Source organism: Sturnira hondurensis, unplaced genomic scaffold (assembly GCF_014824575.4).
Source record: "Sturnira hondurensis isolate 20B ecotype Veracruz unplaced genomic scaffold, ASM1482457v3 Scaffold0018525, whole genome shotgun sequence".
Lineage (NCBI taxonomy): Eukaryota > Metazoa > Chordata > Mammalia > Chiroptera > Phyllostomidae > Sturnira > Sturnira hondurensis.
In genome coordinates this window covers 233,342-250,302 of record NW_028091156.1, presented here as the reverse complement: position 1 = coordinate 250,302, position 16,961 = coordinate 233,342, and the positions used below count along the sequence as shown (strand labels likewise).

Sequence of the window (16,961 nt, the reverse complement as noted above, 5' to 3'; positions counted from 1 at the left end):
GGGGGTGCTAATGTAAATGGTACTGTGTTTTCAAGTTTAAATTCCACATGTTCATTGCTGCTATATATGACAGTGATTGATTTTTCTGTATTCACCTTATATCCTGCAACCCTCTTATAATTACTAGTTCCATGGGTTTTTTTGTTGATTTTGTCACACTTTCTACACAGGCGATCGTGTCATCTGTGAACAAAGACAGTTTGCTGTCTTCCTTTCCAATGTGCATATCTTTCCTTATCACTTTCGTTAGAACTTCCAGTGTGATGTTGAAAATGAGTCACGAGAGCAAATGTCCCTGCTTTGAACCTGACCTTAGTGGGGAGGCTTCAAGTTTCTCACCATTGAGTATGATGTTAGTTGTAAGGTTTTTTGTGGATATTCTTTATCATGTTGCTGAAGTCTCCCTCTCTTTTTATTGTAGTTTACTGAGAGGGTTTTTTTTTAATCATAAATGGGCTTTGGATTTTCTCAAATTTTTTCTACACCTATTGATATGATTGTGTAATTTTTCATTTTTAGTCTGATATGGTAGATTACATTAACTTATTTTCAAATGTTGTACCAGGCAGGGTAAATTCTACTTGGTTATGGCATACAATTCTTTTCAACATTGTTGGATTCTATTGCCAATATTTTCTCTTATTTTTTTAATGATGAAATGAAGTTTAAGCTGTCAGCCTTCTATTTTCAAGTACTTTTCTGAAAATAGTGCTTAGTCTTAATTCCCCCAAATATGAAATGCCAAATTACATAAAAATCAATGCTCTAGTTCCTATTTTAACATTTTTTAAAGAATAAATTTCCTAATAGAAACGTAGAACTGATAGATTTACCTAAGGTCATTCTTAGGTCTGTTTACAGTAGACATCAATTTTAAACTCTATTGGTTTGTTACCTTTCAATCAGCAGCTTCATGTCTTCAGTCTGTGGTTTCCATGCATATAATTTAGGTAACAAATTAATATAATAAAGAAGGAAACTATGTAAAACTGTGTAACTGACAAGCCACCGGGATTGCTAGGGTTGGGGACGTGGGACTCGACCTCACGAGACGACACGAACACGCTCTGGGGCTTGTTACCTCTGTGCGCGCTGCAGCTCTCCCCGGGTCTGCATTCTGGGGAAGTATACGACACGCAGTCTGAGACATAACTAGGAAAAAACGCCATCGCACCAACCTCTTTGACGTGAATTTCCTGGGCTGCCCCTGTGGACACCAGGAGCTCCAAACCAGCGGCTGGAAAAGGTCACTTGTCTGACCTTACATCTTTAATATTCTTGACAATCAGAATCTCATACTTTCCCATCTACTCCGACTTAACAAAAAAAATGTCCTGTTCCAAAATGCCCCTCCCAAAACATCCTCCCACCACCACGAGCCGGCTGGCCTGTCTCTCTTGCTTTCCCTTTTCCCCTACAGTCAAATCTCATGAAAAAGAAGTTTAAATCTGCTGTTTCAGTTCGTCAGCTCACACTCACTTTAATATGGTTTCTGCTCTTAAGCTTCTACTAAAAATATCTTAGCATGACCAGTTGTGTTCACTGGCTAAGCCTGACGGCCACTTTTCTGACATGTTAACTCTCTGGCAGTACGTGGTTGGTCGGTCACTTCCTCCTTCCAGAAGCCTTTCCATCCCTAGCCAGCGTGGTGACAGTAATAACACGCGCTTCCAGTCTGCACTCAGTCCTCGGGTTCCTTGTCCCCAGTCTCTTTGGCCGACCTCTACGTTACCTTTAAAAGCAGTGGTGTTCCTGAGGACTCAGTAAGCCCTTCTTTCTTCTGGATTTTCTCTCTAAGTAACCTCATTTACTCCCAAGGTTTCAAGTAGAAACCTTGAAGACTACTAAGGTTTCCCCCATAGACTAAGGGAGATTTCTGTCTCTAGCCCAGATGTTTCTCCCAAGTTCAGGGCCTTACGCACACCTGCTCATTCAAGGTATCCATTCGAACCTGGCCGAAACCTCGCCCTTCGTCTCATCCTGCTCCCAGACCATCTGAGCCAGAAACTCACTTCTTCTGAGTGTTTTCTAGACCTCAGAAAGTGGGGACACTGCTCATGTCAGAAGTATGGGTGTCGTCCTCAAGATGCCCACTTTCTCTACTCACCACGGCCCATCAATCAGCAAGGCCTGTAGATTAAACTTCCTAAATATTGCACCAGTCTGTTCACTCGTCCCTGCCTCACAGTATGGCCCCCCAAGTCAGAGCCATGGCCACCGCTTGACCAACCGCCCTGCTGGCTCCCTACCCAGCCTGTGAATGCTGTGCCCCCGATTCAACCGGTTGTCTACTCCGAAGCCACAGTGATATTTTTAAATGCAAATTTGATCACATCCTCCTCCTTTATTTTCTGAAAGACGTTTTCATTTCTTCCCTTTTGTAATAGGGTAGTAAAAAGTCTGTAATAAAAATTCAAGGCCCCGCCTGTAGGTCTGGCCCTGGCCTGCCTCTCCAACCTCATCCCATGCCATTCTTTCCCTTATTCTTCGAGATAAACACGGCTTCTTCAATTTCCTGGAAGGACTACCTCAAGACCTTCACTTTCATAGTTTTTATAGGACAGGAGCTGTCAAACTTTTCAGGTAGCAAATATTTCAGGCTCATGGGCCAGCAGGTTGCAGTCTGTGACCCAACCACTCAGTGCTGACCTTGGGGTGTGGAAGCAGCCGCAGACTCGGAAGTGAATGCGCATGGTCACGTTCCTGCACAACGTGGCCATGGGAACGGGCACGGACTGCCAACTCCTGCTACTCCTGCTACCAGCAGTCCCGACCCAGTCTCTGGCAGATTCGTTTCGAGGGCTATTTTCTCATTGAAACTTTCCCTGGTCAGGACCAATCCCCTTAGAAAATGTGCTTGCACCACAAAGTGGATTTCTCTTTCCTAGAAATGACTGTTACTACAGTCAATGAGGTATTTATAAACTCCTTTTGTCGACATCCCTCCTCCCTGTAGGGTTGGAAGCTCTTCCAGCTTCCCTATTAGACTGGAACTGTATTTACTTTGCTGTTTTATTGCCAGCATGTGGTGAAGAGCCTGACACAGGCATAGTAGCAATCAATACATATCTGTTGAATGAATGAATAATTAATTTGCTCTCCGACTTTCAGGTGGCGACTTTATCTTTCTGAGCCTTAGTTCTTCACCTGGAAATGGCAGTGACAACCACAGGTGCTCCCCAGTTTTGTTTCAAGGTAAGACAATACACATGAGTATGTTTTATGAACTCTGAGGCAATCTACGGATGTAAGAAAGGCGGTATTGGACAGGGGCAAATTATAGCCCAAGAGCAAATCAACCCGCTTGCTCATTTTGCTGGCCCTCTAGCTAAGAATGATTTTTGCTCTTTAAAAGGTTGTAAAAAACAAAGATAAAGTCAAAGCAAAGATAACTGCATGACTCAGACCACATGTGGACCCCGAGGCCTAAAATAGTTTACTCTCCAGCCTTTTCCAGAAAGTTGGCTGACCCCTGGCCTGCCTGGGTTCAAACAAACATTTTAATGAGCCAGTCAATGAATGATTATTACTGCACAAATATACCCTTAGTTTAGTACCCTGGTGACTGAGGAGCTCCGCCGTTCTCTGACTTCCTTTTTTTGATGCAACAGAGCAAGTGATCAAAGCGGTACGTGGCCCCCGACCCCAAGGACTCTATGTTTGCTTTAAATTAAAACACGAAACAATAAAAGGAGCCTGTAAACACTTTCATTTCCCCTCCCCTAGAGCAACAGTTGGTTTTGAAACAGAGAAGGCATGGGGTGTGTGGGGAGGGGACCTGGGATGGGAGCTGGAGGCCAAGAGACTCCCTCCCTGGGAGGGTGACTCCGATTGGTAGGTCTGCAGGTGCCGAGTGTGGAGGTCAGATCTGTAGAAACCTCTTCACTGTGTGGCGTCAAATATAGATCCCCCCACTCCCCAGGAATCCCTCACTACATAGAAATTATAAACGACACATTTACAGGGAATACTCAGGGGCCGTGTGCATAACCAAAAATACTGCACAGAAAGGAAAAGAAACTTGGAGTCAAAAGGTCAAGGTTCACATTTGAACTTGACCACTTAATGTCACCTCGAGCAAATTCATTGATCTCTCTGAGCCTGAGTTCCTTCCTCTAGGAGAAGAGCCTATTGTTCATGCTGTTTGGTGATGGCTATTCAGAACTATCTGCTTTACACATATTATAGTCGATCTTTCCACTAAACTGCAAAGTAGGTATTATCAGCCCCAGTAGATAGATGACGAAACTGAGGCTCAGAGAGTTTAAGTAACTTGCTCCAAGTAACACCACTGGGAAGAACCAGAGAGTTTAGAGTCGAATCCTGACTCCAGTGATACTATCAGTACAACCTCTGATCAGATCCGTAAACTTCTCAGGCCTACAACATGTTTTATCTTACAAAAAAAAACAACATATAAAACCTGAGTTCTAGGGAAGCTTTGAAATTCCTTCATATCACATTACCAACACAGACCTTAATGGTGGGTGGCTTTTCTAGTGTTCTATATTCTATGTAATTCTTTGTCTTTAGAGGCTAGGACAGAGGGAAGGTGCTCTGCTCTTGGCATATTACAAGAACAACCTGAGTGGAGGAAGCACAGATACGTAAAAGTATGAAATTCTGAGCATGCGCATTGAGTAGCCTAGCAGTCACAAAGTCTATCTATCCCACAGCAATTCTCGCTGTCTGTGACCTGCACACGTTCAGTGCCTGGCGCACTGGCGGGTTATTAAAGCTTCAATTACCTTTGCTTCATCATCTCATGCAGTCGCCCGTGCTGGATGCACTGCTCCTCCAGTTCGCCGTTCCTCCGCTGGAGCCGTTTCAGTTTGTCACGCGTGTACCTTTTCTCTTGACTGAGCTGAGCTTTTTCAGATCTAGAGAAGTGAAAATCCAGAAATAAGCGATGTTAAAGGTTCTCACGACGAGAGCATGCTTCCATTGTACCAACTTACTGTGATCTTAAACTCCATATTTAAACACATCTGTAAGTAAAAATATGTTGCATAAAATAAAATATTTCAGAAACTGCAAAATTGCTAGTAGAGGGATCTCAACTGTAGGGACGCAAGTGGTAGACAGATGGAGGTATGACAACTTACTCTCCATGAGGTGGCCTCTCCAACGAACAAGACGGCAATGGTCATGATGAAACCCCTTTTTAAAAAGACTGCCATTCAAGCCCTGGCTGGTGTAGCTCAGTGGATTGAGTGCGGGCCTTCGAACCAGACGATCGCGGTTCGATTCCCAGTCAGGGCATATGCCTGGGTTGCAAACCGGTTCCTTGCAGGCTAACTACCAGCAGGGGATGCACAAAAAGGCAACCGTACATTGATGTTTCTCTCCCTCTCTCCTTCCCCTCTAAAAATAAATAAATAAATAAAATCTTTAAAACAAAACAAAACAAATAAATAAATAAAAAGACTGCCATTCATTTACCGAATATTCACTGAGTGCTTGTCGTGGGCCAGCCAACACGCTGTAAAAGGAGCAACCCCTGGCCCAGTTTCTATGATAGAGTATAGTTTCTTTTCATTGCAGTGTAGTTACCATGGCTAATTGAATGGCACGTGATGAAAATCATACCATCCCACAAGGCATAACATTGGAAGAGGGCCGTCCTCTGCCCCTGAGCGGTGTCTCCATGCCACTGAGCGGTGACAACTGCTCTCAGTATTTTTAAGGTGATTTCTTCTGGAATTTACCTTTGTATTTCTTAATCTGCTGGTATCGATACCTCACGTCCCCAACAGTTAAGAAATTTCTGATTCATTGTGGTAGATGAAGATGAAAATCTTTTATATGCCCGCATCTCCACCTGGCCCATGTGATTATTAGCATTTTGGCTTGTGGTTAAACTGGTATTGGTATTTATGCTATGATGACTACCTAAGTATCGCTCCTAGCTGTTCAAGAGGTATGCTATGGTTTCATTTGCATCCGTGTACATTTATTTTCCCCAAACAGGTGGGCTTTAGTGTTGAGCGAGTGAGCGGCAAGCCATCTTTTCCGAGGGGAGATCCCCAACATCAGTATTTGTGATTCTTTCCACTGTGGCCATTCTGTTTCTCAAGAGAAGGGGCCCCCACGTTCCCACCTGCTATGCACACCCTGACTATCAGTGTCCTGGGAGCTGGGTGGAAATGGAGGGCTGGGGACCTCACCTCTCAGGAGGCAGACTTGGAAACTCTTGCATATTAGAATGAGTTCATGGTTGGCTTGTTTCTTGAAGTTCAAGTAAGGCGCTTGATGTACAGTTATCTCCCTCCAAAGAAAGGATTCCTCCCTTAGCAGGGAGAGCCTGTTTGTTCCTCCTGGTCAAGAAAAACTCTGGGGCTGCCTAGGGAGTTCATCCCAAAGGGCTCGCTGCCCACAGAGAAGGAAGGAATCTCGCTCACTGTTAGCCCCTCTCAGGCCTCGCTTTGTTTTCACCTTGGTTCAAGGGTCACGTCAAAGGAAGCCTGCCCTGATTAATACTGCGCAGCTCTCAATATGTCAGCGCATTTTCTGAAGCTACCTCTAGTGTTCCTGCATTCATTAGCCTGTAATTTATTCCTCGGAGTTGCGTGCCATGCCTCATCTTTCTTACTAGATTATACACGAGGGCATGTTTTATCTCCTTTTCAAGCTCAGATCAAACACTCAATCTGCATTTGCTCCGCCTAATAAAAATCTAACTATATTTGAAATAGTCTAAATCAATTAATAATGACTTACATTTCTCCTCTCAAAAATCTCATACAATATAAAAGAATTTAGGGGCAGTTTTCTGAGACATTAATTGAGCATTCCACCAAGACTCGTATCTCCTATCATAATATGCAGTAACGTAATATTCTGAAAGTACAAAAAAATACTGTTAAGCCAAAGGAGGAAAAAATGCAGAAGAATATCTGTTCTTAGGTACTTTCCCAGGACAAAAGTCACTTTTTAAAAGAAAAACCATGAGGGAAACATAGATCTTATAATACAAAAACATAAAACTTTTCCCCCAAACACCATAGTGTTCCCTGTAGGACTGTTTTGTGAAACAGGATTGCTCGGCAATGCAGTATCCGGTTGAGTGCATATAGCGACCAGAACGTAGGTCATACACATTAAACGGGTTCATATCTTAGGGCCAGCCACCCCCTTTAAGGCTCCTCCACTAAGGGAATCATCAAAAATTCAGATTTATGTACAAAGTTACTGTTATTTTATTCACAACAGTTAAAAATGGAAAACATGTTAAATGTATGAATACAAAGGACTCAAGTAAAATTATATTTCTGAAGTATTTAGTGATATAGAAAAATGTTCCCTGGAAAAATTAAGTGAAAAAAACAGAATGCAAACCTGTATTTATGGTATCATCTCACTCACAATATACGTGCATGCTACATATGTGTTTACATGCACACAGAAAATAATTGAAAGGAAACATGTCAGTAGTTAACAGTAGTTAGTTGGATGGTAATGTCAAAGGAAATTTTTCCTTCATTCTTCTTTGTATTTACATCCAAATGCCTTATACTGAAAATGCTTTATCACAGAATCACAGAGGTATAGCGTTATTTGTGAGGTACGTAAGTATCAGGTATTTTATTGCCACGGTGTTATTTCTGCTTTGCATATTTTGGGGCTTTCTTCTTTTTATAATGATAATTTGCCCACCAACTTCCAATGTACAATGAAAATTTGATACATGTTCATGGACGTCATTCTTTTCTCTGCGGAGAGCCCACGATATGTTTCATGCACTAGTCATTTGCAAAGTTGACAGAATAAACTCACAAGTTTCCGTGCGAGTTTGAGATTACATCTGCAGCATGATTATCCTAGTCATAGAAAAAGATAATCGTCTGTAATTCATTTCCACAGAAAATTTAGGTACTTTCTGGCTTTACAGAGACGTGAACTTTTCCCTGCATTTTTATACACCAGTTACATTGTGTAATTGCATTGGCATGGAATATAATAATATTTTACTGTTGTCATTAGGATTGCAGTGATAATTGCTTTTTAAGAGAAAACATGACCCCTTAATTTTTTATTCTATTAGATTCTCATTTGACTTTTGCTAACCATTATCAGAGGCCGATATCAGTCTCCCCTTGCATAATATAATTTTTGTAGCATTCCAACCTTACATCTAAACATGCAAGGGGAAAAAAACTAGTTCAGCCAGGCGTGTGTTCTTTACTTCAATTAAACTCACACAGTTGGATACCTACGGTTGCCAAACCAGCAATATAATTTATACATTATAGTCCACACAGTAAAACTACACTAAAAGTCATTTAACAATATTTATAACACCATAAAATCCAGTGTTAAAATATATGAACTGCAATATGTACCAAAATTATAAAATTTGTTTCTCATCATCAGTGATTAGAACCGGGATCATTGCTCTAGCCTCAATACCCACAACCCTGGTGACAGATTAGGATTCAAATCTTAATGATCAATTTACAATTAACAAGATAGAAGTGAAACAAATTAAACCAACCATTATATATAAAGAGACCCAGTGGACTCCCATTGTTCCTCTTAATTACAAAACGCAAATCACCAATGCACAATGGGCAGGGTGAGACTTCCATCCACCAGCCTAGCAACCCGGAAAGCGACAATGACGGAAGAGAAAGCAGAGACGTGAAACTGCGCTGCCCGGGGTTCTGCACTCTAGGGCCTGGTCTTTTCAACGCGCAAGTGCTGAGAGGCCGAGATGCAGCACGTGACTGATCTCCACTCCGCAGCTGGCAGAGGCCCGCTCCCAGCCAGCCCCAGGCCCTTCGGAGCCCCTCTCAGGCCCGTTTTATATCACGCTGCAAAATGCCCTGCAAACATGGCACCGCGGATTCATCTCAGTGCCTGGGGAGCGGGGATGCTTCCTTCACTTTGATTTTAAAAAAAAAATCACAGTAGCACCAAAGGTATTTAATACCTCCACGTACCAAGTTCAAAACCACTCCTATAAACTGTTGTAAACTCTCAGGGCCCTGCGCAATAAAGATGAAAGGGGAGCTAAAGTTTATGTGAGCTACAGAGGAAATCAACCAGAATGCCTGCCTGGTGCCAGTGGAAAGTAAGATGAAATTAACTCTCTTGCCTGATGGTCAAACATGCGCTATATAAAATGCACAGGATCGGCAGCTCATTTTTAGTTGCAAAACGGGTCGTGCCATTCACAGACCCTTGGGGTTATGGACAGCGCACAAGCGGTGTGCGAGGCGCAGAGTGTGGGAAGTACTGTGCTCATCCCAGTGGAGGGGTTCCAGAGAACGAAGCGACAGGCACTGCTACAGGGTCGACTTGAGGAGACAGCACGTACAACAGACACGACGCGCACACACGCACGAGGGGACCATTTCTGTGCACCCTGCTGTGAGGCTGGGGTGCAGTTGGGGTATACAGGAGCTGTGAGTGCACTCTGCCAGCTTTCCTAATCACTCTGCATGGCTCTAGTCAAATGCCTAGATCTGTGAGTTTAAAAAAGGGGGGGAGGGAATTCTGAACGGTATGCATCCATCAGTTTAGTATGGGGTTTTGAATAACGTGAAACTCTTAGAGAAATGTCACTAGTGAGGCAAGGGGAGCAATAAAAACTTGCTTTTAACTGTTGATAAATACAAAATAAATACACCTACTTGCAGGGGAAATTTCACTGTAATACTCAGAAGTAAATCTGGATTAAAAGACCATGTGGGTTAAATAATTATTTTGGAGACTGAGCTTTCATTATGACAGTTCTTTAGAAAGCTCAAAAAATGCAAGCTTTCCACGCCTCAGAATACAGGGGAAATTGCATTCCCCCAGAGCCTGGGAAGGCACGTAGAGGGGGTTAGTCCTGCTCGGCTTCTCGAGGGCTTAATACGTTTATAACTTGTGTTTAAAAAGAAACATACTGAGCCCTTCAAGTTTTATAGGTGGGTTCAAAGCAGAAAACAGAATTAAAATGCAATGTTAAATGTTGCATGAATTTTGAAAATTTCATAGTCTATGTAGAGCTGGGCAAGGGGGTGGGGTGAGAATGAGGCTGGATCAAGAAATTTAACAGTAAACAAGTAAACAAAACCCTGAAATCACAATTTACCCTGCGTATTGTTTTCTCATGAGACCCAACTTTATGAAGTTTAGAAGCCCTTTCAAGTTTTAACAATAACAAGCAACAATTCATTGAGGGGTTACTACTTGCCAGCCCCTCGTTTTAGATTATCTTGTGAAGGTACAGGAGATGCCTGTTCAATTCTTCGGATTTAGAGAACACGGCGTTGGCTGGTGTAAGACCTGAGTCACACCCAGACCCACACTTTCCCGATCCTGCTTTGCCTTTGATGTACAGGTTTGCATTGTGCTATGTCCGGCGTGTCTCTCAGGAAATGGCCCTCACACCCTGGCACAAACAATAATAGCTAGATGAAATGACGTCCAAATTGCCAGCCAAGACCCTTACAACAATGACACCAGTGACAACTCGAGCAGCTAGCGTCTACTTCTGCGCCCTGCACTGTGTCCTAGGTGCCTTACAGCTGTGTCCCTAAATGTCCGACTCCCACAATGACCCTGAACATGGTTTCAGAGATGTGCTGAATGATGACAAGCTGAGCTCTGGAGGGTGAGGCAGTGTACCCAAGGTTAACAAAGCTAAGCGGCAGGGTAGGGTTCAAACCTAGTTCTTCCTGAATTCCAAAGTGGTTTTTACTGCACTTGGCCATGTCACGAACAGAGAAACAGGCTGGAACCAGAGTCAGATCAGGGTACCAGGGTAGCACCACACTGTTTCATTCATTCAATTCATTTGTTCATTTGTTCGTTCATTCATTCATTTATTTATTCATTCCTGTTTGCAACAAATGTATATTGAGTGCCATCTGTGTGTCAATAAAAAAGAACACATTCAATTTACAAAATAGTGGTCAGGAGCTAGAGGAATCAGAAGCAAGAGGAGAGGTGTTGAGGTTCAAGTTCACTGGACCAGCACAGGGTACGTTAACAGATATAGAACAGGATGAAGGGGGTGTGTTGGGACAGGGTACAGGTAAACCCAGGCTCACAGGTTAACCCCCACCTGTCAAGTGTGCCCACTTCTCCATGGGAATCTAAAGAGTAACCCTCCGCCCCAAACTTCCCCATCATAACTACTTTGGCCTGGATTTTCTTTAGTAGTAGATTAAAAATAGTGCACTTATTGTAAGCAAGATCAGAGACTTTGGAGCCAGAAATACCTAAGTTAGGACCCCAGCTCTCCCACTTACCGGCCCCTAAACCCTCTGAGGACTGGTTTCCTCATCTGTAAAAAAAGAATATAATTCCTGCATCCAGCCGCTGTGAGAATTAAATAATATACACCAAGCACACAGTACCCCTTTCTGTTTTATCCACTTCAATTTCCTAAACTATGCCTCCTTAGCAAGAGAATGAATCAATAATCTATCACAAAGCAACCTTAAAATAATGTAATGTTGTAAACCCCAGATCAACATAACTTTTTCTTAGATTACATAATCCAGTTTGTTTGAATGCATGTGAGACAGATCGAATATTTCTGGTTAGGAATAGCTACTGTTGATATTTTATGAGTCTCTTTCAAGACAAAATGTGGGTTTCCTTGCCAGAATTCCTGAAAATATCTGGTATTGTGGTACCCTGAGCAATTTTTGTACCCAAACAAAACACTTAATTAGTATTGCTACAAAGGAGCAAATATCAGGCATGTTCTCAGTGCTTATGGGAGCCTCTGCATTCTCGTGAGCAGCAAGAACTGGATTCAAAAGCCTTCTGACTCCCCGAAAGATTCAGAGATGGAGATTCGATTGGCTCTGGCTTACTGATGGAGAAAGCCCCGGTAGGGCTCGGAGGGAGCAGAGTCTGGGACCCACCTGGAAATGCTTTCTGAATGAGACACCAAAGTCACTAGGTGTGCTTGTGCGCCAAAGGGCTTGCTCTGTGTCGATCTAAGTGAGCTTCAGAAAAATACCAAAGTCAAACTGCACAGGTTATTTTTCATCAGGCTACTGTGCGGTGTGACGTTTGCGATCTAGCTAATTGGGTGAATGTGCCCTGTTACAGCTCAGTCAAAGGATTCTGTCCAGTCCTGTTCATCTAACATTTTCTCCCAAGGGCCGAGATCGCAGCTCCTCTCTGGTGAAATCGCATCGCCAGCACCGCTGAGTCTGCACCTCGGGGCCATCATTAAGTAAAATAGGGAGCCTCGGACACATGCACTGAGGGACCTTGACAGCTGATGTGATAACAGAGACGCCTACTTAGTGCCTAATGGGTGGGGTCACATACAGTTCAGACAGGGCTGGACAAAGAAATGACTCCCGCCCCAGGTGGGACAGAGTGGGGCTCCTCCGGATTTCACCACACAACTCGGACCCGCACACGATTTAAATCCGATGAGTGATTTATTTCTGGAATTCTCCATTTAAATTGTTCAGACCATGGTTGACCACAATGAACTGTTACACGGCAAAAAGTGAACCACGGATAAGGGGGAACTACTGTATCTCATTGTGACGTTTGACTATAGAAGAGTGGAAATGCTGTCTTTTAAGGGAAAAAATTTTCCAGGATTTAAACAAACAGGCCTCTGAAAGTACTGTGTAGCACCACCCACCTGCTTTTCTGGGAGATCTGTTCCAGCTTCTTGGCTAACATGCAGCATTCCTCCTTCAACTTTGTCAAAAACGTGTTCTGGGAGGTGAGCAGTGAGTACTGTTCATTCTCTGGAAGTAACAAGAAACACCCCACCAACATAAGATGTTTATGGTTGCAACTCTGCAGGGCTTCCATATGCAGAGTAGTAAACGCACATTTCGTGCTAGCTACTAGGTCACGGTCAAAGTCCCTAGTCACCTGGGAAGACTCTGAATCTTGTGAGACATTTATTTTTAGAATATTTACTCACCAGAGACATTTTCGATCATACCAGCATGGTGTAATGTTTTTACATGTTAACAGATCATCCAATACCATGGCAGAATCATACATGCTTATAATATCTTGTCATAAGCAAGCTATTGTATTTTATTTTGACAGTTTTACTATACAGTGTCAAAACTTATTATCATTGGATAATCAAACACTAAGATGTTAAGGAACTCTCCTATACTATAATTCATGCTTCACGTTTGCTCACCTATCTCATCACCCCCCCGTCTGGCACATCCTTGTCTAAGACAAAGGTGAAACACGTAGTCTGATCTCATTGTCAATGGTATGAGCTTCAGGGAAGATCTGAACTGCGTGACAGGGTGGTGTTTTTGTGCAACGTAAACAGAAGTGCTGTCAGGCTGGTTCTCACAGTCACACACTCTTATCTTGCTCAGAGATCCTAACATCACTATTGCTAAGCTGCTGCTTATAAACAATAACTTAGCCTATAATTTCCTCTTTTTTTTTTCCTGTGAAAAACATCTTGAGTCTGGAGAAATTTCATTTTTTCCTAGCCAAACGCTGGTAGAAGCAAGTCTCTACGGAAGGTGCTGGAGCGAATTACAAGTCACAGTAACATTTGCCTCTTTGTAAGTGACGAGATTATTGCGCGAATTTCACGTTAGCAATTTTTCACCTGCAATGTAGGGTGAGCGGTACTTTATTAGTCTGGCACCAAACACAGCATACGTTACACGATGGGAAAATGACTTTCAAGTGTAAGGCCCTTTATTCCTTTTCAATTTCAGCAAAAAAGCATAGTGCGTACACAAAGCAAAATAAATTAAAGCACCAGAAAGTAAGCAGCGTCTTTCTGGAAGAGACGGGATCAATTAAACTTTGTTTTAATAGGACAATCAGCTCCGAGTATGTGGTGTGGAATTATAATGAGCAACGCTGCCTTGTTTTGACTGACACTGTCTGCGAACACCCAACTCAGAAGTGAAAAGAACTACATAATGCTCCGACTGAACACATCAAACTGCCTATTTTTCCAAGTGCATTTTACTTTCAAATGAAAGGTAAGGAGTTACTGGCCAGCTCAGCCTGCAGAATGGCGCCAGTGTGATGAGAGATGGCAATTTTTAGCCAAGCTGCCAGCTGTGGTCAATGCCTTGTATTAGTGAATTTTAACAGCAGTTGTGAGAACTTGAAGAATGCAAAGGATTAAACATCACTCTCGATTGGGCTGGTGGAGGGGGGGAGGTGGGGACATCATACAAATGCTAAAAATGTTCGAAGCTGCAAAGATTAAATAAAGGAACATATCAATTTGGAGCCACTGAATGACATCCAGCTGCGACAGTGAATTAAGAACCGATTAATGGCGAAAGCTTTTCTCCAGTTTGGATGCTGAAGCAAACTCATTAGGCTTTTAGAGTAGCTATAATGTGTGTGCTGTGGGAACTGTTCAATGCTATTCAGGAGACTTTAACTGGAAGCTCAGAGCATTTCCCGCAGAGCTTCTGATGCTATTTTCTTTATATAACATGTGTGCCTGAAAACGCAGCCAAAAACAAGCCCTTTGTTTTTCTACTTTGTTGTGGTCTCTCTCAGCTTTACGTTTCTTGAACACAGGTAAATAAACTCATAATCCAGATGGTGCAGCAGATGTGAGAGCAGCACTCTGAAATCAACAGACAGTGGGCAATACTTTCCCTTTTCTCTTTTAAACGCTAACTAATATGTAATTCGGAATCTCCGGTGTAGTTAGCATCTGCTCCCTTCGGCCAGCCAAAGGTTACAGGTGTTCCTGATGTCATTTCACAGTGAGGCGTGGGCCTGGCCCGGGAGCCCGCGCCCCGGCTCTAATCTCTCCCCACCACCTACCAGTTTTGTCATGCTGGGCCTCCATTTGCTGCATCTTCTGTGTCAGCTCCTGCTCTCTTTGCCGGGCCTGAAGGGCTTGGGCCTTTGCTTCACTGCAACAGCTCTGCTGAATGCTCTCTTTTTCCAGTCTACAGAGCAGAGAGGAGACAGACAGAAATTCAGCCTACAGATGGACGCGCCCCCATCATTTCCCTGCAGACCGCAGAGAGCTGATACGCAGGAATTGTTCAGCATAAGAAGACGTTGGTCTCTCCACTCAGCCCCCGCCAGCCCCCATTTAGGGGGAAAATCCAAAGGACCTTTATGGTACGTTAAATACATACCATAAATCCAAATGGACTAAGTCTGCAACATTCAAAATGGAAAAGTAATGGTACTTTGGAACTTGAAAACACAAACTCCTTCCGCTCTAACATGCTTAAGGTTTTGTACCACAGTAGTGAGTCTTTTATCTGATGGCTGCTTAATATTTCCCAAAGATTCTGGAGTCACAGAAATAGCAGGCTCCACACGCCCAAACTGGAATTCTGGAAACGAAGGTTTGTAGATCGCCTCTCCTTTTCCTCCCCAACCTAAAATGGAATCTCCAATGTAATGTAGGAGATGCTATCCAGAGGCAAGTAAAGGATTCTGCAGTACCACGTGTTAAATATTTTCACACACTGGGTCATGTAATGTAAATATATATGTATGTGTGTGTGTGTGTGTGTGTATGGATACAACATGAACAATTTCCCCAGCACTTCATCATAAAATTCCTTTTTGGGTCCCACTGAAACTGCAGGGCGAGGAGCCCACACAGTCAAAGACACTATGCCATCCCACTGTGACTGGATATTGACTCAACCCGCTGGGACCGGATGGTCAACGTCCAATCACAGCGACTCCGGAAGAGGGAGGCTTCCGGAACACTAGAACCTGCAGGACGCCAGGGCCTCCTGGCGGGCCGCACCGCGGGTGCCGACACTGTGTGCGCATGCGCCCTGTGTTGGTTCTCCGCGCTGTAAATATGAGGGAGACAAGGGTTTCCTTCAATTCACTGGCTCAGCTCTTTCTAATCCTGATCCCCTTGTGGGCATTTCTCATCCATGCTGCTTTAGTTTACTAATTGAGATATTTACTGCCTTGCCTTTGCCAAACTAAAAATAAACAATCCCATAAAGCTATCACTACTAGTGTATGTACCGCTGCGGAACTTCGAGTCGCTGGCTTCTAATTATAAAGCACCATAAGGAAAGCCTGCATTGAACTTGGTCAATGCATGTGGTAATGTCGGAGTGTAAAATTCCAGAATGAAAATACGCCCACACCGCACTCAAATGGAACCATCAGGGGTCCACGCTGAAAAATGTGAAAAAGGTCCCTTCTGGTGCTTCTAATAATGACACCCCCTTGGATTTGCTCCAAGGTCTTGCCTGAGACTCAGCCCCAAACTGGTGCATCACAACAAATGCATCGTCAGGCTGCGGCGTGTTTTGCCTCCCCAGTCACGCTGCGTATTTCTGGCCTTGGATCATCGCATGCCTTTTTGGTTTCCTGGGATGTCTCCCTCACCCGCTTTATCACCCCCCCTGCCCAGACCCTGTCCCTGCTCTGAGTACTTCTTTTTAAGGCCTGCTCAAAATTTCCCCCCTTCCACTTTTTTCCCTAAATAAACCATTCTTTTTTCAGTAACTTCAATATATGTCGCATATGTTTACATCCTACTAACACAGCATTATCCCACTTTAGTTCCTGGTTTACACATCAGCCTTCTTTGTCATCTTTGTCTTTCCGTTCCCTGTACTTGGTACACAGGACATGAGCAGAGAGTGTTTACTGAATGGACATTCTTATAGCCTTTCCATACCGGGAAGGCAGGCTGTGGTCTGTCTATACATGAAGCTGGAGAATCTGCTCAAGTCCTGGTTTCACAGGCACAAACTTTGTGGCTGGGTTAGAACAGAACATCTAGAAGAGACAGCTCTAATGGCCAGCTGGGAACCACGCTGCTCAGTGAGTCAGCCTCGAAAGAGCATTGTGGGCCCTTTCCATGAGTAATGTCCCCACATCAGACCCAACGTAGAGCAGGGGATGTAGGGAGGGAGAACCTGGGGCTCCGAGGTCCCTAACAATCGGATGGCCACACGATGCATTGCTTAGAACCAGTACCCATGGAGAGTGAAGAGGGAAATGATTCATAGTAATACAGAGACAACAGGCAT

At 43.6% G+C, this 16,961-nt stretch overlaps 1 protein-coding gene across 1 annotated transcript in view; it reads right to left on the bottom strand.

Moving 5' to 3' along the window:
* The window catches only part of SDCCAG8 (SHH signaling and ciliogenesis regulator SDCCAG8), a 182,453-nt gene that overhangs the window by 55,497 nt on the left and 109,995 nt on the right, over positions 1 to 16,961 (bottom strand). The window contains exons 14-16 of the mRNA XM_037069536.1: positions 14,758 to 14,885; positions 12,611 to 12,719; positions 4,749 to 4,880 (exon numbers count right to left, since the gene is read on the bottom strand). Of these exons, the coding sequence (XP_036925431.1) occupies positions 4,749 to 4,880; positions 12,611 to 12,719; positions 14,758 to 14,885 (369 nt within the window). The remainder of the gene's footprint in view (positions 1 to 4,748; positions 4,881 to 12,610; positions 12,720 to 14,757; positions 14,886 to 16,961) is intronic.